Source organism: Callospermophilus lateralis, chromosome 4, assembly GCF_048772815.1.
Source record: "Callospermophilus lateralis isolate mCalLat2 chromosome 4, mCalLat2.hap1, whole genome shotgun sequence".
NCBI classification, from domain to species: domain Eukaryota; kingdom Metazoa; phylum Chordata; class Mammalia; order Rodentia; family Sciuridae; genus Callospermophilus; species Callospermophilus lateralis.
In genome coordinates this window covers 70,612,533-70,637,166 of record NC_135308.1, presented here as the reverse complement: position 1 = coordinate 70,637,166, position 24,634 = coordinate 70,612,533, and the positions used below count along the sequence as shown (strand labels likewise).

Here is a 24,634-nt window from a genome sequence, read left to right as displayed (position 1 = left end):
TGTCTTTAATTCTGTCAATGGTTGTTTCATGTTTGGGTGCTCTGATATGGGATGCACATTATATTTCTAGTTATTACATTTTACCAACAAATTGTCGATTTTATATTATCCTTTGTTTCTTGTGATCATTTTTTGGCACTTTTTTTATTGGTGCATTATAGTTGTACATAATGGTGGGATTTATTGCTACATGTTCGTACATACACTTTTGTGATCAATTTTGAATTAAATTCTATTTGTCTGATTAAGTATGGAGTTTCGCTTATTGTTGGCATGGAATATTTCTCCCCATTCTTTTACTTTAAGCTTATGTTGTATCCTTAAATATAAAGTGAGCCTCTAGGAGCAGCATATAGTTGGACCTTGCTATTTATTGATTTATTGTACTGGGAATTGAACCCAGGGGAGCTTGACCACTGAGCCACATGGCTATCCTTTTTATTTTTTATATAGAGACAAGGTCTTGCTAAGTTGCTTGGGGCCTTGCTAAGTTGCTGAAACTGGCTCTGAACTTGTGAACCTCCTGTTTCAGCCTCTGGGGCTGCTGGGATTATATGCATGTGCCACCTTGCCCAGTTAAATAAGTCTGTTTGTTGACACAAACACATAGCCTTCACAGGGCAATTATTGTTTCCATATTTTTCAAATATGTTCATTTAACTGGTAAATTATGAATGAGTTATTAAAAAAATTTAGTTTGCTGGGGATTGAACTCAGGGCCTTGTGCATGCTAGAGTCACATCCCAGCCTGATTTTATTTTATTAAAAAATATTTAGTCCCTTTTTTTTTTAGTCAGAAGGTTTTATTGTTGACTTCACACAACCTTCAAAGGGCAATTATTGTTTCCATATTTTTCAAATAATGAATGAGTTGCTAAACAAATTACACTATTTCCATAGAATAGACTAGAATGTCATTAGTCTTATAAACCTTACTTTGAATAATTTTTAATGAAATAAAAAGAGATTTAATGTTATCAGATAAATTGGGAGATGAGCTGTATGTAGAATATATCACAATGGGTTCAGTGTCTGTGTACGTGAATTTAAACACACATACAGAGGATCCTTGTAAATGGAAAACATGCACCCTCAAAATAAAATGTTACTAGGCAGTTTTTTCCATGTGGATTGTGGGTGATTAAAAATACTCTATCTCAATTCTATCTTCCATATTTTTTTTAAAAATAGGTTTATTATTTAGTTACTCAGTATAATTATTTTTTTTAAAGAGAGAGAGAGGGAGGGAGAGAGAGAGAGAGAGAGAGAGAGAGAGAGAGAGAGAAAGAGAGAGAGAGAGAATTTTAATATTTATTTATTTTTTAGTTTTCGGTGGACACAACATCCTTGTTTGTATGTGGTGCTGAGGATCGAACCTGGGCCCCACACATGCCAGGCGAGCGCACCACTGCCTGAGCCACATCCCCAGCCCTCAGTATAATTCTTAAGTTTTCTTTTTTTTAAAATTTAAAAGTGACAGCAGAATGCATTACAATTCTTATTACATATATAGAGCACAATTTTTCATATCTCTGGTTGTATACATAGTATATTCACACCAGTCCGTGTCATCATACATGTACTTTGGATAGTAATGATCATCACATTCCACCATCATTAATTACCCCATCCCTTCCCCTCCAACCCCTCTGCCCTATCTAGAGTTCATCTACCCCTCACACATCAGATAGAGCATTAATCACTAGGATATATAAAGAACTCAAACAGCTAAACACGAAAAAACAAATAATCCCATCAATAAATGGGCCAAGGACCTGAAGAGACAATTCTCAGAAGATGATGTACAATCAATCAACAAATACATGAAAAAATGTTCATCATCACTAGCAATTAGAGAAATGCAACTCAAAACCACTCTAAGATTTCATCTCACTCCAGTCAGAATGGCAGCTATTATGCATACAAACAACAATAAGTGTTAACAAGGATGCAGGGGAAAAAGGTACATTCATACACTGCTGGTGGGACAAAAAATTGGTGCAGCCAATATGGAAAGCAGTATGGAGATTCCTTGGAAAATTGGGAGTGGAACCACCATTTGCCCCAACTATCTCTCTCCTCAGTCTATACCCAAAGCACTTAAAAACAGCATACTTCAGGAACACAGTCACATCAATGTTTATAGCACCACAATTCACAACAGTTAACTGTGGAACCAACTTAGATGCCCTTCAATAGATGAATGGATAGTCACTCTATATTTTGATTGAAGAATTTACATCTACATCTACAGCAATTATTGACATGAAAGGACTTACTATTGCCATTTTGTTAATTATTTGCTTTCTGCCTTGTAGCTTTTTCTGGACTGTATTTTCCTCTCTTGCTGACTTTCTTTTTATTTCGTTGATCACATTTTTTTTTTCCTGTAGTGACATGTTTAGATTCTGTTCTCATTTTTCTTTTTTAAAAATATTTTCCATAGTATTTTCTTTGTAGTTAGTATGAGGTTTACATAAAACATACTGTAGTTATAATATATTCTATGTTGATAACAATGTAACATCATTTACATACAAAATTCTATTCTTTTTTTCTTCCCCGAATTTATGTTATTGATGTTATAGATTTAACTTATTGTGTATTAACATATTTTATAGTTATAATTAATTTTATACTTTGTCTTTGAAGTTTTATACCTGTAATCAAAGTAATTTATGCACCATACTTACAGTAGTATAGTATTTATTTATTTATATACTTATTTATCAGGAGCCTTCTACTTTCATTCACTTTTGAATTGATGCTTAGTATCCTTTCATGCCAATCTGAAAGACTCAGTTTAGCATATTTCGTAAGTTAGATCCAGTGCTGATAAACAACATCAGAGTTTATCTGAAAAAATTTTAATTTCTCCTTCATTTTCAAAGGACAGTTTTTCCAGATACGGTATTCTTGGTTGGCAGTTGTGTTCTTTCATCACTTTAAATATATCTTCCTACTATCTTCTGAGTCTGCTAACAGTCTTATGGTGACTCACTTGTATATGGCAAGTTGTTCCTATCTTCCTGCTTTAGAAATTATGTCTTTATCTTTGACTTTTGGCAATTTGATTATTGTGCATCTTGGTATGGACTCCTTTGTATTTATATTAGTTGGGGCCCTTTAGGCTTGTTGAGGCTGAATATTTATTTTTTCTGTTCCAGATTTGTTCACTCTTTCTTCTTTCCATTGCATTTTAATCTTTATATTCTATTTTAAAATATTGGGGTAGTTAGCTCATTATCTATGATATAAATTCCAAATATTTTCTCTCATGTTTTCCTTTTTCCTTTGTTTTGATAATTTTTGGCTTCTTTATTTTTATGTAGTTTATCTTTAATCAGTTTTTTCTTTGACTCTGGATTTTGAATCATTCATAGAAAACCTATCTCTACCACAAGGTTAAAGAGGATTCAACTATATTTTCCTCTATTACATATATAATTTCATCTTTACATTTAGACACCTGTTCTATTCAGAGATGGTTATTTTGTCTGGTATAAAGTATAGATCTAATTTATCTTTTAAAAATAACTAATAAGTATCATTTATTGACTTCTCAAAATTTACCCTAATGATGTGAGAACAACTTTCATTATATTTTAACTTTTCAAATGTGCATAGGTTTATTTCTGGAATTTTTATTTCATTGCACTTATTTTTAGGTATTCATGTATCAGTACTATAATCTTAATTATGGAGACTTTATAATATGTTTTAATATCTAGTGGTACTAGTAGTACCTCCACATAATTTTCTTCCACAGTGTTTTTCCTGCTATTCATTCATGTTTATGTTTTTCCCCCTTAACTTTAGGGTGAGCTTGTTTAGCTGCATAAAAAGTTAGGTGGTATTTTCATTGAGATTTTATTATATTTATACATTAACTTTGGGAGACCTGGCATCATTATGATGTTGACACATCCTATCCAAGGACAAGGATTTCTATCCACTTATTCAAGCTGAACTTTCTGTCTTCTATGAGTGTTTTAAAGTTTCCTTATAGGAGTTTTGCACATTTCTTGCTAAATTTATTCCAAGTGTTTAAATTTCTTTATTGCTATTATGAATGTCTTTTTCTCTTCATCATATTTTTAACTGATTACTTTTTGTGTTTATGAATGATATTGATGTCTATACCTGTTGCATATCTTATTTCTTAGTTTCTTTTTGAATTGATTTTATCATAGAAATTAGGGTTATCCAGATATGATGTCATATCATTTACAAATAGTATTGTTTTACTATTCCTTTATCAACTTTTGTGCCTCCATTGATTTCTCTTTCATAACGGCATTCACAAAATTATTTAGCACAATTTTGAATAGTAAAGAAGATTGTGGATATCCTTACCTTGTTCTTTAATGCCTCCAATATTTTATCATTAAGTAAGAGACTGGTTTCAGGGCTAAATGCGCACACACACATACATACACACATATGCATACCCAAACGTAAATATATTGCAATGAATTTTATTCTATTAAGAAAGTATCTTTCAATTATCATTTTTTGAGTGTTTTTATCAAGAATGTGGAATTTTGTGTTGGTGAAGGCTTTTTTTTTTACATCCATGGAGATAATCACTAGATTTTCCCTCCTTAGATACATTAATATTATATATTATTTTGATTTCCTGATATTTATACCATTTAACTATGTTCCATTATTTTCTTTATATGGTGTTGGATTCTTTTTGGTAACATTTTATTTAGTACACTGACTTTGATATTCATAAATGATATTGATCTGCAGACTTTAAATTATTTCTTTAAGCTTAGGGAAAAATATTAATAACATAAAATTTACTATTTTAAGTGAACAGTCCAGTGACATTAAGTAAATTCATATTGTTGTGCAACTATCACCATCAACCACCTCCAGAGTGTTTTATCATCTTGTAGACTGAAACTCCGTATTTATTAAACACTCACTCTCTATTTTCCCTCCTTGAAGCCCCTGGAAACTATTATTCTACTTTCTGTCTCCTTGAATTTGACTACTCACAGTACTTATGGGAGCAGTCACACAGTTTTTTTTCCCATTGTGGCTGGAGGCACAAAAGTTGATAAAAGAAAAATAAAACAATACTATTTGTAAATGATATGACATCATTTACATATCTGGATAACCCTAATTTATATGAAAAAATTAATTCAATAAGAAAATAATAAATAAGAGAATAAGATATAAAATAGGTGTAGACATCAATACCACTCATAAACACAAAGAATAATCAGTTAAAAATATAATGAAGAGAAAAAACATTGATAATAGCAACAAAGAAATTTAAACACTTGGAATAAATTTAACATGATGTGTTCAGGGTGCATCCATCTTTCTTCTTTTGTGTTTAGTTGATTTTTTGTAGTGAAACATTTTAATTCCCTCTTAATTTTCTGTATGTATTTGGCTATTGTTTTGGTATGGCTACTGTGAGGATTATATTTTACATCCTAAATTTTAACGCTCTCTTTTGCATTGATTCCAGCTTAAATTCAGTTACAAAAACTTGCTCTTTGGCTCTGTCCCCACACTTTTCAAGTGTAGGTCACAACATTACATCTCTATGTACCATGTGTCCAATAGAAGAGGCTATTTGTTGTTTTTAAAATGTATTTGCCTCTTTGATCATTAGATGACAAAAAGTGAAGTTAAAAGTTTTGGAGCTGAAGTTCCAATCAGCTCCAAAATTTCTTTCTGGTTCCTTTTTATATTTTCTATCTGTTGATATTTCTATTTTGTTCAAACATTATTTTCTTGAATTTATCCATACTCTCTTTTAACTTTTTGATCATCTTTAAGACATTACTTAAAAGTCTTTGTTTACTAAGTCTATTATCTGTTTTTTCTCAGGGAGAATTTCTGTTGATTTACTATAGCAGACAGAGTCTGCCAGTGCCACTATTTTCTAGGTGGGAGGACAGACTCCTGGTGCTACTTATTCTACCATCTTCCCTCTGAGGCTCACGTGTGTGGTGTGTGTGTGTGTGTGTGTGTGTGTGTGTGTGTTTTCCTGGTGCTATTTTAAAAATCTAGTTTAGGTGTCAATGCTAAACCTTATTTCATAAAAAGCTTTGAGAACATTTCTCCCATTTTCAATATCTGGAGCAGTTTATGGAACTTTGGACTCTCAGGTCTTGGAAAGTTTAATGAAATTTCCCTGTAAAACCATTTGGGGTTGGTGTTTTTTTCTTATTTTTGTTTTGTGGGGGTAATTTTTTTCTAATTCTTGCTAAATTTATCTAATTTTTTTCATGGGTATTGTAATGCTTATGTTTCTTTGCCTTTTCATTTAGTGGTGTTAATTTTGATAATCTCTATTTTCTTGGAAATTTATCCAGTTCACCCAGGGACTTCCAAATTTATTGCACAGAGTTTTCAAAATAGTTATTAATAAATAATGTATATTTAAAAAAATTCTTTTTCAATTGCATTTTATCATTTATTTATTTTTCTTTCTTTCTTTGTTTTGGTATCAGGGACTGAACTCAGGGGTACTTAACCACTGAGCCACATTCCCAGCCTTTTTAATTTTTTATATAGAGACAACTAAGTTGCTTAGAGCTTTGCTAAGTTGCTGAGGCTGGCTTTGAACTTGTGATCCTCCTGCCTCAGCCTCTGAGCTGCTGGGATTACAGATGTGTGCCACCATTCCCAGCCTTCTCTTCTTATTTTATTAACAGTTACTTTAAAGTTTGGGTATTCTCTGTTTTTTAGTTATGCTGAAGACATTTTTTTTAATGTCAGAGTTGAACTTTTCTCCTTATTGTTCTGTGTTGTGTTTGTAGGGTGTACAAGCTGTGTAGATCTAGGGATCTAGAAAGTTGTTGCTCTAGCCTTTAGTTACTAGCCTTTAGTTACTTTAGTTACTTTAGTTTTTTGGTGCTAAAGATTGAACCCAGGGCCTTGGGCTTGCTGGACAATTGCTCTGCCTCCAGTTCCTGAATGTCTTTTTGAATATTTTCATTTTAGTTGGTTTATCAATTCACTTCAATACCTGTATTCATCACATTTTGATATTTAGACAAAAGTTCTAATATAATATTCTGTTACAGGTATTTTTATTGTCACTTAGAGAATGAGTAGGAAAGATATTGAAAAAAAGGAGAGAAATGAGATAAAATGATTTCAGGAGATATTTATAAGTAGTATACTTTGTGATAATATTTTATTATATGCCTCTCTTATATTAATTTAAAAAATGATTTAGCTTCACTTTTTCCAGCTATTTAACATGGGAATGTGTTAATATATGTAGCTCTTTAAAACTGACAGATAAACTGGTGTATGATGTGATGGTTTATTGGGAAGTAATTTGGTATTCCAGACATGGAGGCAAGTCAACTTCTAATATACGTACAACATTGGCTTATTCAGAAGATTTATAGATTTACTTATGAAATATGTATGTCTCATCCATGCCCTGCACAGATGGTGGAAATGGGGTTCCCCTCTGGAATGGGTGGCTGAGAAATAAAAATAGCTAAGAAAAATAGAGTGGCGAAAAAACCACAGAACACAGAAAGTAGTTTCAAAAGCAGGGGCAGGATGGGCAAGCCGATCAGACACATAGAGCTTCTAGATTACAACAAAATGCAGCCCGTGTCTGCTTTATTTATGTTGGGAAACATCAAAGGCCTTCCATCGAATGTTCTTCACCAAAAAAGGTTAAAGGTAGACTGTTCAGTTCCTAATGGGTTACGCCCATCTCCGGAGCTACTATGGGGGATCTTCCTAGCAGAATGGAAATAAAGGTCAAGTGCATTGGGCAATCTATTGCCGTGGGAAAGCCACAGATAGTTCCTAAGGCCAAACCTAAATCTCCCTGGCTTCATGCCCAGAGAAGATCCTCATGAATTTCAAGGATGGCTTCCTGCATACATGCATGTCAAGCTCTATCAATCAGACATTTAATCTATATTGCAACTAACTCATAATAATTCTAAAAGATAGCTATTATAACCTCAGTATGCAGAAGAGAAAGGAAAAAGTCACAGAAGTTAAGTAATCTAAGGTCATAGTGCAAACAAAGGGTAAAATAGAATTCAATTCTGAGCTTTGGCTCTAAAATATCCATTTCATAGTCACGTGGAATGAGTCTTTATTATTAGCTTGCCAAGTGTAAGCTAAAATAATTTCTTTGCTTTGAAATATATTCTATTCTATGGCAGTTTGGGCTGACTCTTTGACTTGATGATATTAACAGCTTAAGTATTGGGAACTGTGTTAGTCAGATTTCCATTACTGTGACAAAATACCTGAAGTACTCAATTTAAAAAGAGGAAAGGTTCATTTAGACTCCAATTTTAGAGATTTAAGTCCATGGTCAGTTGGCCCTGTTGCTTTTTGGCCTACGGTAAATCAGCACAACATGGCAGGAACATCTGGCAGAAGAGGCTACTCACTTTGTGGAAGCTGGGAAGCAAAAAGAGAGAGGAAGGGACCAGGGTTCTAATATCCTATTGGAGGGCACACTTCCAGTGACCTGACTTCCTTCCACTAGGCCCCACCTCTTAAAGGTCTACCACCTTCTATTAGCACTGTGACCTGGGAACCAAGCCCCCAACACAAGGGTCTTTGGGGACACTTCTTCAAATCATAAAAGGGATACTTTTAGCATGGACCCAGAAGGCTAGTGGCATTCAGTCTGGTAGTTAGAAGTGATTAAATGCTGAAAAAATGAAGAGATTTTGAATGTAAGAACTTTTATGGAGGCTTTTAAGCTCCAAGAAATGGTACATCCAGATCTGTCACTTATCAGTGACTCTGTTTCCCTATCAGTCACCCAGGCAGGTGGAGGGGCTCCAGGACTGGCTATGAGGGAAGGACATTAGTGTGGTCTCACTGTTCCATTGAGTCTGCCCCTCAGTTCTTGAGCTTTTATTCACCCACCATGGTAGAAGTGGTCATGATTTGTCAGGAAAACTCATCTTCAACCTCATTTAGGTCTAAGGTTAGCTTGCAAATCATTAATGGCAGTGGTACATTTCAAGTGGGAATTTTCACTGAAACATCTTATGTAGATGTAAAATGATCAGTATTCACAAATTGGTGTTTTAATAGGAACCTTGAGAATTTGCTAATTATGTGAATGAATGAGGGTCAAATGATGGAGCTCTGAGACCCAACCATGTTTTTTGGCTCTGGAAATACTTCTCTTGTGCAATAAGTCAACATGGCGACTTATACCATTAGTCACTTGGCAGCAGAAAGGACACATGTGTCTTTAGGTGAATTTTCTTTACAATGAGATCATGAGTTCATAACTTGCTTAGCTCCTTGTGATTTCAACAAGTCATAACAGCCCTGGAACTTAGCTTTGTTTCCTAGGCCAAGGCATCCCTTTAGAGTGGATCATTCACATTGTGCATTTACATATTTTGGAAGCATGGTTCTACAATTTATCATGTTTTTATGCAATATTTATCCTTATAATCCTTCTCCAGGAAAACATTTAATGGCAAATGTTACCTAATCCTTTCTACCTCAGTCAGGTTCCTCATCTGTAAAAAGAAGGAAATTAGTCGATAGGACCTCAAATGGCCTGTGAAACTGTATTTGTGTGCAGCCTGGTGACCCAGAGCGTATGTTGCAGGTATGGGGATTTGAATAGTGTCTCATCCATCCTCTGCTCCCCCCATCCAGGTGTGTGCATGGGCAGTTCCACTCGGCACATTGTGACCTTTGATGGGCAGAATTTCAAGTTGACTGGCAGCTGTTCCTACGTCCTGTTTCAAAACAAGGAGCAGGACCTGGAGGTGATTCTCCACAATGGTGCCTGCAGCCCTGGCGAGAGGCAGACCTGCATGAAATCCATCGAGGTGAAGCATGATGGCCTCTCGGTTGAGCTCCACAGTGACATGGAGGTGAGAGGTGCTTTCTGTGGGGCCCCATGGCAAGGCTGCAACAGAACTTCAGGGGAGCCACATGGAGCTGGTGGCAGCTGGCTTTAGCTGGTGCTGCTGGTTGGAACTCAACCTTCTGCCAGACTAGCAGAGCACCACCTTCTTCTGAGGGCCTCCTTGCCGTTTCCCTTTTCTTGGCCTGATTTCATATTTTTCTGGGCCCAGAATTGGAAGAGCAAATCAATTTTAGATAGCATTAAATTATGAATTTAGTGCCAGTTTCTGGCACTGATAGAGAATTGGGGTTGGCACAAGGACTGTTTACCCACAAGGCATCATGAGCCCAGTGTCTAAGGCTTGTGAGCTTTCCAAAGGGAAATATTTAGGGCCTAAATCAGGGCCTTTGGAAATATTTAGGGCCTAAACAAACTATAATGCTCCAAAATTTGAAAACTGTCAAACTGGTATAAATAAATGTTTGATTAAATGTTTACAAAAGGTTACATTATGCCAACTTCTTTACTTGTTCATTTGAAAATCATAAATATTTCATTGCATGAAAATAACTCATAGGCTAGATTTTTCTCACTTTGCAAGAATTTCTGAACATGAACAATAATTGCTGAAAAATCATAGCTCATCATATATTAAATGAGAACTCATAGCCAAAAAATTTTAAAATCAAAGTGGTAAAAACCCTTCCAATTTTTTTTTACAGCAAATTTATATTCATCACAGGGTGTGAGTACATTTTAATATGTTTGATATGGTGGTGCCTCCAAAGAAAAGAGCTTCTAGGGACACACGTGCACACAAAGAGGACCTGAAGTACTTCTGTTAGATAATCCTGGAGACAGGGCCCTGATGAGCTGGAAAAATAGCAACTTTTCTAGCCTGTCCTGAAGGGGTCACCCTTCCCTGTTGAGTCACAGACTCAAGGTTCCCTTTAACTCTGGTCTTTCAAGCTCCAGGTGCGTGGCTGTCTGTACAGTACTAGAGCTATCTGTTCCCCAGCAAGCTCTGCAAAGTGCCTGCGTTTTAGAAAAGCTGTTGACAAATATCAGGGCTCATGGTCAATGCTGCTGTTGAGTGATGAATGTGTAGGACATCTCAGTGACTTCAGTAGGAAGCCAAGACTCAAGTTCTAGGATTCCTTGTTGCTGGGACTACTGATGACCTTTTCCTTCTTTGGGCAGGTGGCAGTGAATGGGAGACTGGTCCCTGCCCCTTACATGGGTGGGAACATGGAGGTGAGCATCTATGGTGCCATCATGTATGAGGTCAGATTCCACCGTCTTGGCCACATTATCACATTCACTCCACAAAACAATGAGTTCCAACTGCAGCTGAGCCCCAAGGTGTTTGCTTCAAAGATATATGGCCTCTGTGGTAAGGACATTTTCTCCACATTTCTCTCTCTCTCTGATGTTTATTTTTTTAATTAAAAAAGTTTTTTTTTTTTTTTTTTTGTACTAGGGGTTGAATTCCAGCCCCTTTTATTCCTTGAGACAGGATCTTGCTAATCCGCCAGGTTGGCCTTGAATTTGCCATCCTGACTCTGCCTCCTGAGCAGCAGGGATTACAAGCACAAGCCAGTGTACCCGGGCTTCCCCCCTACATTTATAAATCTTATGCATTGTACTTTCAGGGTTCTGGGATGGAGGGTTTCTGGGTCTAGTGGCCAGTACCCCATCCCCGTGTTCAGATGCTGGTGGGGTGGAGAATGGCCAGGTCTCCAGCGTCAGCGTGCCGGCCTGTATGACTCCTAACTCGTTCCTTTTTCTCTAGGGATCTGTGATGGGAACGGGGCCAACGACTTCATGCTGAGGGATGGCACAGTCACCACAGACTGGAAAACGCTCGTCCAGGAATGGACAGTGCAGCAGCCAGGCCAGACGTGCCAGTCGGTTCCTGAGGAGCAGTGTCCTGTCTCTGACAGTTCCCACTGCCAGGTCCTCCTCTCAGCCCTGTTTGCTGAGTGCCACAAGGTCCTTGCCCCAGCCACGTTCTATGCCATCTGCCAGCAGGACGGTTGCCACCGGGAGCGAGTGTGTGAGGTGATTGCCTCTTATGCTCACCTCTGTCGGACCAATGGGGTCTGTGTGGATTGGAGGACACCGGAGTTCTGTGGTGAGTTCTCTTATGTGCTCTTACAAGTCCTGGAGGCCAATTAACTGTGGCCTCTCTCAACCCCTCTGGGCCTCAGATTCTTTTCTGCCTAATGAAGATCAACATCCCTATATTTCCTATTCCTTAGGATTCAAAAAAGAATCAGGTAAGATGACAGATATATAAGTACTTCGAATGTAGGATTCTGTATAAATCAAAGATGATCCTTTCTATTAGTATGCTATAATTCAAACAAATGTGAATTCAGCGTATTAGACACTACACATCAGCAGTACTATATAACCAGTCACAATGAATTTGAAGTTTCACCGAGCTATAGCCAAAGCTCACAGAGGAGGCTTTGCCTGAGCTGGATTTTGAAGTGTGAATGGAATTTTGCCATTCGGTTACTAAGAAGGTGCTCAATTACCAGCACCACAGGATTGCTAGTGTAGCTGTCTTCCCCTCAAGGTCAGCTTTCTTACTTGAATGTGGCATTTATTTATCATTTAAAATGTGGGGGATACCAAATGAATTAGATATGAATCCTACCCTCAAGAGGCGCTGGAGTGAAAAGAACACTGAATTTAAACACCCTCAATCTGTATCAAATATAATTGCTGCCTTTTTTTTTTTTTAACTGGAATTAAGCATGCTGGAGTGCATTATTCTAAAGTTGTCAGCAGTTGTAACTGGGGCTGGAGGACTTGGGCATCCTAGTCTCAGCCCACTGGTGATTGGCTGTTTTCTTAGTCTTTCTGGAATTCAGCTTCTGTACAATGGAATGAGAGGGTTGGGCAAGATTGCCCCCAGGTTCCTTTGAGTTCTGATTTTTTTTTTTTTTTTTGAGTCCATGTGGATGACACTTCCTCCTCTTAATCTGCCTGAAGGTCAAGGAGCATGTGCTAGTATCTAAGTTACTGGAAGCACCTTTTTTAAAAAAAAACATTATTCTAATTTGTTATATATGAGAGCAGAATGCATTTCAATTCATATTACATATATATAGCATGGTTTCTCATATCTCTGGTTATACACAATGAAGAGTCACACCATGGAAGCACCTTTTTTGTCTGCTAATTTCTCTGTGCATATCCTGGCTATTCATTGTGCTCCAACTCTTTGAAAATCTTTGGAAATCCTCTCTATCTGGGTGTGTGAGGTAGTTGCCAACAGGGTGAGAACGACAGTGAATCACCTTGTAGCCTCTCTCCCAAGGCCACTCTTCATTGCTGTGGATTCTTTTTTTAATTTTAAGATAATTTTAAAGCGTCATATACATCTGCATTCCAAAGAAAAAGCCACAAAGCTTGCTAAGGATGCATGGGTTCACTTAATTAGTTAGGATTCAATTTGCTGCAAGTAGCAGAGAAATAAAATTCTCTGTCATATGGATGATCAGAGGAAGGTGATATCAAGTGATTCTGGGGCTCACCTGAGCGTGATCTTTTTCTGCCTGGTTTAAGATGCAGCTCTAGTTATCATTTGTGTGTTCCATGGGGAAGGAGAGAAAAGGAACAAAGGGCATGCACACACAGCTGTCTTTTAAAAATGATTTTTGGAGGCTGCCACAGGATACTACATTCCTCTTATAGCTCATTGGCCAGAATTTAATTGTATTACCACACTTAGCTGCAAAGGATTTGGGAAATGAGCTCTTTATTCTGGGTGGTTGTGTATACAGCTGAAAGTTCCATTTCTATGGAAGATGGAGAGAATGAACATTGGTGAAAAGTTGTCATCTCTGCTGCAGCAAGTTTGTCAGATGATTGAACACCTTGAATCAGCTGCATCTATGTTTTCCTCTGGTGTGTGCCATTGAGAGTGACTTCCTTCTCTGTCTGCAGCCATGTCATGCCCACAGTCCTTCGTGTACAACCACTGTGAGCATGGCTGCCTCCGGCACTGTGATGGCAATACGAGCTCCTGTGGGGACCATCTCTCGGAAGGCTGCTTCTGTCCCCCACACCAAGTCATGCTGGAAGGCAGCTGTGTCCCTGAGGAGGCCTGCACTCAGTGTGTTGGGGAGGATGGAGTCCAGCACCAGGTAGTAGCCTTGGCCTTTCACCTGCTGTGGGATGGCTTCCCAGGCTCCTGCCGACTTTTGCAGGAGGTCAACTCCTAAGGGGATCATGGAGGGATAGGGAGGCAGTATTGCATAATGGCTTTGGATTCAGATAGATTTTGGTTGAAATTCTGGGCCTGTCATGTATTAGCTGGGCAATCAAACACCAAAGTGTTATTCCCACATTATTACTATTATTTTATGATCATTTTCATGTACATAGAATGATATAGGAATTCAGGAGGGAAAAGAAAATGAATATTTTATATGGTGATGCCTGACGTTATTCAGATTATGCTAACCCACCATGTATAAATTTTCTCACTGTTTTTCAAAGGTGTTTTTTTTTTTTTTGCAAGGTATTAACAGTTACTTGTGGCCAAATGAGTTGAAAAAATACTTAGCTAAACATACTTATCACATTTCTTTATTGCAGGATTCTTCAGCACTTTTGGGATGCTAATGTATATTGCAAATATTTAAGAGGATTTTTGTTTCTTCAACTTATTTAACCATGCAGTTTGTGTGTGAGTGTGTGTGTGTGTGTGTGTGTGTGTGTGTGTGTGTGTAACATTCCTGTAGACTATAATTCCATAGAATATATCAGGATATCCTCTGTTACTTATAAATACTCACAGAAGCCCTATGAAGAATTATGAAGCCCTATGAAGAAGTCTTAAAGAGCTTAGTAGCTGGCCCATATGCACAGTTTGTAAGTGACGGAAATGGGAGTTGGACTCAGATTTTGAAGTTCCATCTGACCTCAAAGATCTTGTTCTTTCTATCATACGGAATTGCCATTTTAGTACATCTTTTTTGGACTGATTAGCTTGGAGCTATTGAGTCATCGGTTTTTATTTATTTATTTATTTATTAGCTCTGCAGGAGTTAATTAGAACACTTGGAAAGAACAGTTGGCAGAGTTAGCAGACTCGCCCTTCTTGGTCTGAAATGAAGCATATCTCTTCCAAGCTGATACCATGTGTATTTAAAGGATCTGGGGCTTATGTGTGTCTGTGCCTGTGTGAATGTGGGCAGTGGTCTGGCCCTCACCCTTGACAGAGATACTACCAAGCAAGATAGAGTTAGAACCCATTTGGCTTTTAGGAAAGGAGAATGTGTTCTATGATCCTGTCTGCATTCATGATCTAACATTTCCATAAGCACTAAGAAGAACTTTTAACATTACTGAGAGGACCAGGTTTGGTGACTTATCTCTGTGTTTAGTCACAACTAGGAGAACTTTTGTGGTAAAGTTAGTCAACCAACCATAGGAAATGTTGAAAACAGTAATTACAATAATTACACTATTCTGTCCCTGACATTGTGAGTCAGGAAATGGATTATTTTATTTGATTCTTCCCAAAGCTCTGTAGGATCCTTATCACATGTCCTATTGAACAGATGGAAAAGCTGAGGCTCACATGGCATGAAGTCATAAGGCTGGGACTCCCACTTATAGCAGAAGGTCATCCCGTAGTGTTCCAGCCCAGCCACTGATCTCAGTACAGTTGTATAAGCATGGGCATCAGTTGTACTGAGATCAGTTAGGGTACTGCTTGAATGGGTCTACTTATTAGGGTACTACTTGAATGGGTCTCATCTGTTATAGTTTAGTTGTTGGACTTCATCACAGTGGACCCCGTTTGTTCTCAATGTGGAACAGAAGAGCCAGGAGAGAAGCCCAGTCATATTTTATCGCCATCTTTTAATTTGCCAAACTAAGCAATTGGCTGTACATAATATTCCCCAAGTGAGTTGACAAAACCTTACATCTCTCTCCTTGATTTGCACAGCTCTTGGACTCCCACAGGGCTCAAATGATGTGTAGCATTTACATATGGTGCTGGCACTTAGTGGGAATTCCTGATTGGTTTTTCTGGTAGGGACCCAGTGCTTCCTCTCAGAAGAAGGCAGAACTGGTCTCTACCCTTGTCCTTGGTATTCTGTGATGAGAAGTAAACTCATTTGCTAAGTGTTTCTGGCTCCATGAATGTCGGATGTCTTTAGGGCCCCGAAAGTAGGCAGCTTGTGAATTTTATCCTCATGTCTTGCATCTCCAGCCCCCCCTTCTCCACTCCTCTCACTCTATTTCTCCTCTCCTCACCTTCAGTACAACACATTAGAATAGGCATTGGAGTTGTGTAAGGAATCCATCCAAATAGCGCAATCTTTTGGACACAGAAACAACCTTATAAATATATTTTAAAAATCAAGTAACATAAAATTAATCAAAAGCTTTGCAGAGAACACAGCCAGTTTTAGTTGTTCAGAAAATATAGCTTAAATGGGTGAAAACACATATCTTGTCCAACCACCTGCGTTTTCAGCTTCTACTTTCAAAGCAGAGAAAGACTAAAATTCTAATATGAAGAACATTTCCATTAAGGGATTTTTTTTTTTAACTGAAAAAAAAAATGAAAAGCTCAGAAAAATCTTCCTTTGGGGAAATAAACCATGGTATAAATCTATTATAGTTACTTTGGAAGGGTAAAATATTTATCAGTTTCCATAGCTCTTGTTTATTTTACAAAATGTGCTCCAAAGATACAAGCCTTTGTAGCGGGCACAGAAGGGACTAGAAGCCACACACAGGTTGTCCCTCTCTGTGGAGCTGGTGGTGGGACACCATGCTGGCAGGACCTATGTCAACTCAGGGAGAACTGCATCCTTCACCAGGAAGCCCATGGCTAGGAACCTCCTTACCTCTCCCCCCGTCTCTGCTGTCCTGCGATAGGGCTCATTCATTTGCATTCATTCAAATTCTCAGGCTCCATGGTGGTGGGTGGTGTATGACTTGTGTGTGTCCCTTCTCTGACTTTGAGTTTGAAGACTTTGGTTTTTCCCAACCATACTCCAGGCAGGCATCTTGTGGCATCTCTATTTACTTTGACCTGCAGCTGGCTCCTCCACCTGGTCTGTTAAGATGGTAGTCATGCCTCTGCCTGCAACCTGGCAGATGACAGGCAACCTTTGGCATGGGCCTGTGCAGGAGTGCCCTCTGCTGTCAGGTTTGCTGTGTAGCCTGGCCAGGCTAGTAGAGAGGCCTCCAGCAAGCTTACTCATCCTTAGCTTTGTTGGGGGCCATTGATTCTGTGTCCTGTCTTTGGTGGGGTTTCTTCAAACCTCCTGGGAAGACCAAAAACCCTGGAGAAGGATGATGAACACCTGCTTTTAGACACCTATATTAGAATTGCACACTTTCAGGATAGAGAACCCTGTATTTCTGTCCTGGATCTTCCCAGCCCTTGGAGAAGCCCTGGAACACCAGCGCTGTGGCCACTGTCGGATGTCTTTAGGGCCCTGAAGTCTTCTCTTCTCCAGCCTGCTCGCCATCTCCAGCTTTGTCTTTCTTTAACATGCTTCTGTCTGAGGCAGGGTCCTGCTGCAGACCTTCAGGGCAGCTCCTTGCCTACCAAGTTAAGTGCAAACTCCTTTTTCTGCGCCTGGCATTGTAATCCAGGAAAAGGATCATTTTATTTCATTCTCCGTAAAGCTCTGTAGGATCATAATCATAGGGCTGCAATCAGGTCTTCATCCCACCTGCCTCCCCATGCTGTGCCCAGGCCACCCCCAGGCCCAGCCCTGCTTGTCCACAAGGACATTCCTTCCTCTTTATCCTTCTGCAATTTCTTTCCTCTTCCTCTTTGCCAGGTCCTTCCCAGGCTTCATAAGCATGTCTTTGTGACACATCTTTGATCACCCATCCCTCATGGAAATTTTCTTTATGCTTATGTGTTTTTCATTTTTGAAAATGGCTTTATTGAGATATAATGTGCATATTTAAAATATACAATTTGAAGGATTTTGACCCATGTGTTCATCCATAAAACCATCATCATAATCAAGGTGATGAATTTCCATTAGCCTCAGTTTCCTTTTGTCTTCTTCTAAATCTATCCCCTAACTCTAGACAACCATTAGTCTGTCTGCTTTCTTTTTAATTTTTATTTATTTTTTTGTTGCTGGTCTGCTTTCTGTCACTATAGATTCATTTACAGTTTTTGGAATTTTATATATGTAGAATCAGGCAGTGTGCCTGGCTTTCTTCATTTGGCATAATGCTTTTGAGATTCATACAGGTTGTGTGTCTTATTAGATGGTTATTTTTCATTGCTAAATAGTGTTCCACAGCATGCTCATATCATAAATTATTTCTCTCATTCAGTTTTTCATGGATGAGCTTTATTTCCTCAACACTTTTATTAGTTGTTAGGACTGATCCCAGACAAGTGTGTCCAAACCTGCCCAGGGTAGATGCTGTGGCTCTGGATGAGAGGTAGTTATGGTACGGCAGCTAAATCTGTTGCATCTGGAGACTGAATGCTGGGTTCAAATCCTCAATATGCGACCTGGTTAAGTTACTTAGTTTCTCAGTATCTCAATTCCATCATTTTATATAAGATAATGATATTACTTATCCCATAGGGTTATTATAAGTAAGATAAAGTAATGGATGTAAAACCCTTAGAGAAATATCTTGAATATATTTAATGTTAGTCTCTATTTGAGGTACAGAACACAGTGGTTAAAAACATGAATTCTGGGTCTGAATTGTAGCTTTGTTGCTTGTACTATGTAATCCTGAGCGAGTGCCTTAGCTTTAGTCATTCAAAAAGTGGAAGTGTGGGGATGAGGAGGACAGTGGAATGAGACAGACATTATTACCCTATGTACCTATGTGATTGCATGACTGGTGTGACTCTGCATCGTGTGCAGCCAGAGGAATGAGAAGTTGTGCTCCATTTGTGCCAAAATGCATTATGCTGTCCTGTGTATCTAATTAGAACAAATTAAAAAAAAAAGTAGGGATGACGTGAGTGATTTAGATAAAGCCCTTGAAACAGTGGCACACAGCAGATGCCCTTGAAACGTTAGCTGTTACGGTTTGAGTGACAAGTGACCATGGCAGGCTCTGAGGGTCTCACCCTGAAAGAGGAGGGTGCACCTTGGGGAAGGGCGCTTCACCTGGAGATCTCTGATCTGCCTTCTTTCCAGCTGACTGTAGAAGCAGAAAGAGTAAGCAAGACTTTCTCAACCTGGGGATGTTTTAGAGGTTTTTGAGCTACTGGGTAAGAATGTGTTTTTTTCAGGGGCAATTTAGCTTGAATTTGACTTTAAGTTTATATTTAATCAGATATCTGAGTAAAGAGATAGGCCAAGTCCTAACTCCGCATCCCTATTTGTGGAACTCGTCGCTCTGTACCAGGCCCTGAACTAATCACAGCGTCCACTCCTCACAGCAGTCCTGGGGGCAGGCGGAGCACCCTCATCTTCCAGGGAGGAAGGAAGCCCATGCTGGAGTTCAGGGTTCCTCATGTGGTAGGGCCGTGTGCAACTGTGAGGAACTCGCTTCACGCTCTGGGCAGACCCTCATCTGAAGACTCAGAGATCTGAGCCCAGACCTGATCAGTTCTGGCATCAACAGTATGAGGGTTTGAAGAGTCTTTTCCTCTCCTCAGCTCTTTCTACCCCCTTGTCTCAAGTTGATTCCAGACATAAATGGATTTCCTCCCCAAGCTACATCCCAGCTTCTCCTTCAGCTTGGGAAATGCCTAGCAGTGTGACACAGGGTTTCATTTCCTTGCTTTGCTTGGTTTCAGCACTACTATTAGAGAAAGCTTGAGGGAAAGTTCTGGAGTTTTCTAAAATCTATAGTTTGTTCTTTCTCCCTGACTTTGCAAAACGGTGTGGTAAGGGACTTTCTCACGACCCCTAAGTTTCTCTAGCATCTTGCCTCTCGGAACCTCACAGCCTCCTTTCAACTTGTTCATTGTGTGGCTCTGACAGAGGAATAGGTCAGGAAAGGTCCCTTGTGATAGGAAAGTGGGCCAGAGGTGAGGGGAACTGACGTCCAGGGCTTTGCACTCTGAAGTGTTCTGTGCTTTCTCCTTAGTTCCTAGAGAGCTGGGTTCCAGACAATCAGCCCTGTCAGATCTGCACCTGCCTCAGTGAGCGCAAGATCAAGTGCATGTTGCAGCCCTGCCCCACTACCAAAGGTAAGTGAGTTCTCTCTGCGAGATGCTCCTGGGGGAAGAAGTGGTCTTTGGGGCACCTCCATCCATCCCATCTCAGACATGGACATGGCAGACCATATCCAAACACTGCGCATGGACTTGGTTTTCTTAACCAACCTGCATTCCCCACTGTTGGTCTTGAAGTCCCGTTTTTTTACCTGGAGTAGATACTCCAAGATCTAATCCCACTGTCCTATTCCCCACCTTGGCATCAGACCCTGGAGCATAACTTTGAGGGTGTCAACAGGACATACTGCAGAGACTCATCTTGTCCTGGTGCTATGTCTTGAATCTATGTGGGACTCCTGTGCAGGGCCTTTGCTGGTTTTCTGTGAATGGGAACATTTGAAACCCTTCTCTAGACTGAGGCATTATTTATTTCTCTGACTTTTGTGACTGTTCTCATCCTCCAGCTCCCACATGTGGTTCTTGTGAAGTGGCCCGTCTCCATCAGAATGCAGACCAGTGCTGCCCAGAGTATGAGTGTGGTATGTGTCCCACCTCGTATGTTCCTATTGTCCCCAAACCCAGGTGAATGATGTCCTGAGTGCCCAAAGCTTGGATATGCTGTCAGGCACAGGGTGTGAGAAAGTACATGGGTAAGGCCTGGCGGGATTTTCAAAAATTAACACCTTTGAAAAACCAGATTTTCATCCTAGAAAAATTCTATAGCACAGTATGTGTACATGGCGGGGGGTTGGGGGGGTGGGGCTGGGGAGTACCACTGGGGATTGAACCCAGGGCCTTGCTCATGTTGGACAACTACTGTAGAACTGAGCTACATTCCCAGCCCCAATAGTATAGTATTATATGCAAGATTTAAGAGCATTAATCAAAGGGTGGGGTGGTTACTGCAGGGTGGGGCAAGAGAGATTTCCTGAAGAAAAGGCATACTGGAGTATCCCATTTTCCTTTTCAATAAGATTTTAAGGACACTAGATTGTAGAGAAGGCCAGATCCCCAGGCACCTTGACTTCAGCAAGCTGATGGAGGGTTGCATGATAGGCTTGCAAACTATGAAGCTCATGGTGGAACGAATGAAGGTGTAACTCAGTGATCTCAGAGTGGATGGAATGAAGGTTCACATGACAGGAAAGCTCTAGTCTTCTTGTGCCTCACAATGTGCTTATGAACTATATGGAGGAGGACATAACACACAGGCTTATAAAATTTGCAGTGATGTGAATCTTTAAGGGAGAGCAAATAGTCCAAGGAGAAAGAGAGTCTAGAAAAGAATCCAGTAATCTGAGAAATTTATGTTGGTAAAATTTATCAGAATAATGAGACTTCTTATGCAGGAGGGAGCTCTGACTTGAGAATAATTTTTTTTAAAATATGATCTTAGGATGTTAGGAAAACTGGAGGGGCTATTTAGCTCAAGCTCCTCATTTTATTGACATTATTAAATGCCTACAATATGCAGGCACTTGACTTTTATTATTTCATGACATCCTCAGACTAATCCAATAAAGTTCCCATATTACAGAAGGGGAAACTGAGTCTAGAGAATTCAGACTGGGCTAAGATCTGTTAAGTACTAGCAGATGATAAGAACAGTCAGTAAGAGCTTACCATAGGACTATCTCTGTACTTGTCTATGTACCTATGTAAATCTCTCTCTCTCCCCATCACTCTATCTAATCCGTCACCCCCATCTCTTATTCTCTTTATCATCATTTGTTTTCTTTTTATGGGGGGGAGGGCTGATACTGAGCCACATCTCCAGTCCTATTTTGTGTTTTATTTAGAGACAGAGTCATACTGAGTTGCTTAGTGCCTTGTTTTAGCTGAGCTGGTTTTGAACTCCCAATCCTCCTGTCTCAGCCTCCTGAGTGCTGGGATTACAGGCGTGTGCCACGGTGCCCAGCTCTCTATCACCATTTCTATCTTATCTATCTTTTTTGATCATCACCATCTGCTTAAAACTGTAGGAGTCTGTATGAATAGGAACATAGACTCCCCTTCACAGTAACAAAAGGACCACCCTTCTGAACTCGGTGTGAAACTCTCTTTCCTGGCCCTCAGTGTGCGACCTGGTGAGCTGTGACCTGCCCCCGGTGCCTCCCTGTGAAGGAGGGCTCCAGCCAACGCTGACCAACCCTGGCGAGTGCAGACCCAACTTTACCTGTGGTGAGGCCTCCACTTTTCTCCTTTGTATTTGTGTTCTATTTCTCTGTAGACCAACTGCTTTTTGGTATAACTAAATATCCTGCAGCCCTGAGCTGGGTGCAAGTGAATGTCTGACGTAGTATCCTGGGTCTGGAGTTGTCCGGGACACCATGTTAGAGCTGAATATGTATGAACTGTGGCGGAGTGCAGTCCTCAGTGTGGCAGGACTGAGGGTGTCACCCTGTATGCCCTTCAGTCTGCAGAAAGGAGGAGTGCAGAAGAGAGTCCCCACCTGCCTGTCCCCCACACCGGACACCTGCCCTTCGGAAGACCCAGTGCTGTGATGAATATGAGTGTGTCTGCAATTGTGTCAACTCCACTGTGAGCTGCCCACCAGGGTACCTGGCCTCGGCCACCACCAATGACTGTGGCTGCACCACAACCACCTGCCTTCCTGACAAGGTAGGAACAGCTCACCTCTGGCAGAGATAACGACCAAACGCTTGCCCCTCAGTGATGATTTGCACCTACTTAACCCTTCCTTCCTGCTCAAACCAAATACCACATAGGTTGGTGAGTGGAGTCAGAATTCCATCTCGCCTAAATTTAGTTAACTCTATTTACAGTGAATCTATTGTGTATTCTTCATGGCTAGGTGGTTACAATCAATCATGGTTTTTACCTTTAAAAAGCTTGTTTGTAGGTTAGCCAAGGAAAAATATGATTGCATGTATCATTTAGAGATCAGTTAGTAGTTTATTTATGGCTAATTGCTATCAATTCATCTATCCCTCCCTCTGTCCATTGGCCAGTCAATATTTGCTGAGCAAATACTATGTTCTGACAGAACTGGTACTGTGTCAGGTGCTGTGCGAGAAATATAAGATACTGTCCCCACTTATGATCTCACTAGTATATATGATAATAGTCTCTCAACTGAAAAATAAAGTTTCAGTGGCTGGTACAGATACTAAATATAAATAGCAGTCTTGAAAGATCAACTAAGATTAGCCGTTGGGAAAGACTGAATTGGGGGGTGGGGATGAGGATGGAGAGTGAGAAGGGAAAGAAAGTGCTGGGGAGTGGGACTTGAAATGAGCCTTCAGTGGGAAGATCCGAGCACAGTCTCGGCTGCTGGATTGAGGGTGAGTGACAAAGAGTAGCTCTCTGGAGCTCCTTAGGGCTACACCGAAAACTCATTTGCCTGGAATGCTCTAGATCTCTGTTCCTCTTTGGATTCTTCAAGCTCAAGGTCTCCCAGCACACATCTTCGAGAGACGCAGGTGCAAGTTTAGGAGGCAGCAGTTGCTGCTCCTCATGGGTCTTTTCTGGTGCTCCTCTTCTTGCCCCCTCCTCCTTGCCCTTCTATTGGTCTTTCTTGTGTCTTTTTAACCTATAGCCACCCCAGTCCCATTTTTAATGCCTTTTATTCACTGGAGAAGCCAGGTCATGTGTCCTAGAAGATGTCATGCACTCTCAGTTTGGCTGACAGCTTCCTCATGGTGTTGTTTACTGTGTTCTTCCATACGCTTTATTTCTACTAAACTAAAAATTAGAGCCAGGGTATCATTTGCATGCACATTTGATTTTGGTGGGGCAAAAATGCCTCATAGATGATGCTGTGTACCTCCTATGGCATCATACCGTGAGGTATGAAATGTCCAGTTGTCCCACTGTTAACGATAAGACTGGGTTCAGGTAATATCAGTTCACTTCTGCATCAGGAAGTTTATCCCACCTCCATTCCTTCTGATAGTTTTAATAGTCATTGGTGTTGCTCAAGAATCAGTATATCACGAGGGCTTGAAAACTTGTTACTTTTATCTACTTGTCTCATTATTATGTATTTATTAGCTTGAATTCTTCCAATAGAACATTCCCCCATCTACTTTTGGTTACCCTGAAATAGAATTACTTTAGGTAAGGGGGTGGGGGTAAATGCTTGAGCTAAGGTATCTTGGAGATAGCCGAGAGGTAAGATTCTGGGTCAAACGGTGGTCATTTTCTAGGAGACATTTTAATAGAAGAACAAGGTATCTCGGTGAACAGGTGCATTACTCAGAAGCTAGAAGACTGAGTAGGTATAGGATAAGTAAATGAGGTGGAGACCTGTTCTGCATAGTTTTGGAGGGTATACTTGTGATTAATATCAAAATTTCAAAACTTGTCTCTGGATCAAACAGCTTCTTTAACACCTCATTCCAACAAACTACACCTGAGCATACATTCCTGGCTTTAAATGTCCCAATTTCATCCAGTCTTTGTAATTTCATCTCACGTCTCTTCTACAACCTATGAGTTTTCCATATAGGATCCATTCTCTCAAACAACCCGTATTGTGTTCCTGAATCTTTCCTTCTTATGTTCCTTGTCACTGTGCGGGGAGCTCCTCATGGGTCTTTTTCACACACTCATAGCACCTCCCCACCTTCTTTTACTTCAGTCTGCTCCTAAGGAGACAGATGCAGGTGGGTTTCAAGTCC

At 39.9% G+C, this 24,634-nt stretch overlaps 1 protein-coding gene across 1 annotated transcript in view; it reads left to right on the top strand.

Annotated features, from left to right (window-relative positions):
- Vwf (von Willebrand factor) overlaps positions 1-24,634 on the top strand; it is a 154,531-nt gene that overhangs the window by 104,360 nt on the left and 25,537 nt on the right. Inside the window, exons 35-42 of the mRNA XM_076854040.1 lie at positions 9,652-9,872; positions 11,048-11,240; positions 11,640-11,981; positions 13,808-14,007; positions 19,922-20,024; positions 20,456-20,530; positions 22,068-22,172; positions 22,408-22,613. Coding sequence (XP_076710155.1) covers positions 9,652-9,872; positions 11,048-11,240; positions 11,640-11,981; positions 13,808-14,007; positions 19,922-20,024; positions 20,456-20,530; positions 22,068-22,172; positions 22,408-22,613 — 1,445 coding nt within the window. The remainder of the gene's footprint in view (positions 1-9,651; positions 9,873-11,047; positions 11,241-11,639; positions 11,982-13,807; positions 14,008-19,921; positions 20,025-20,455; positions 20,531-22,067; positions 22,173-22,407; positions 22,614-24,634) is intronic.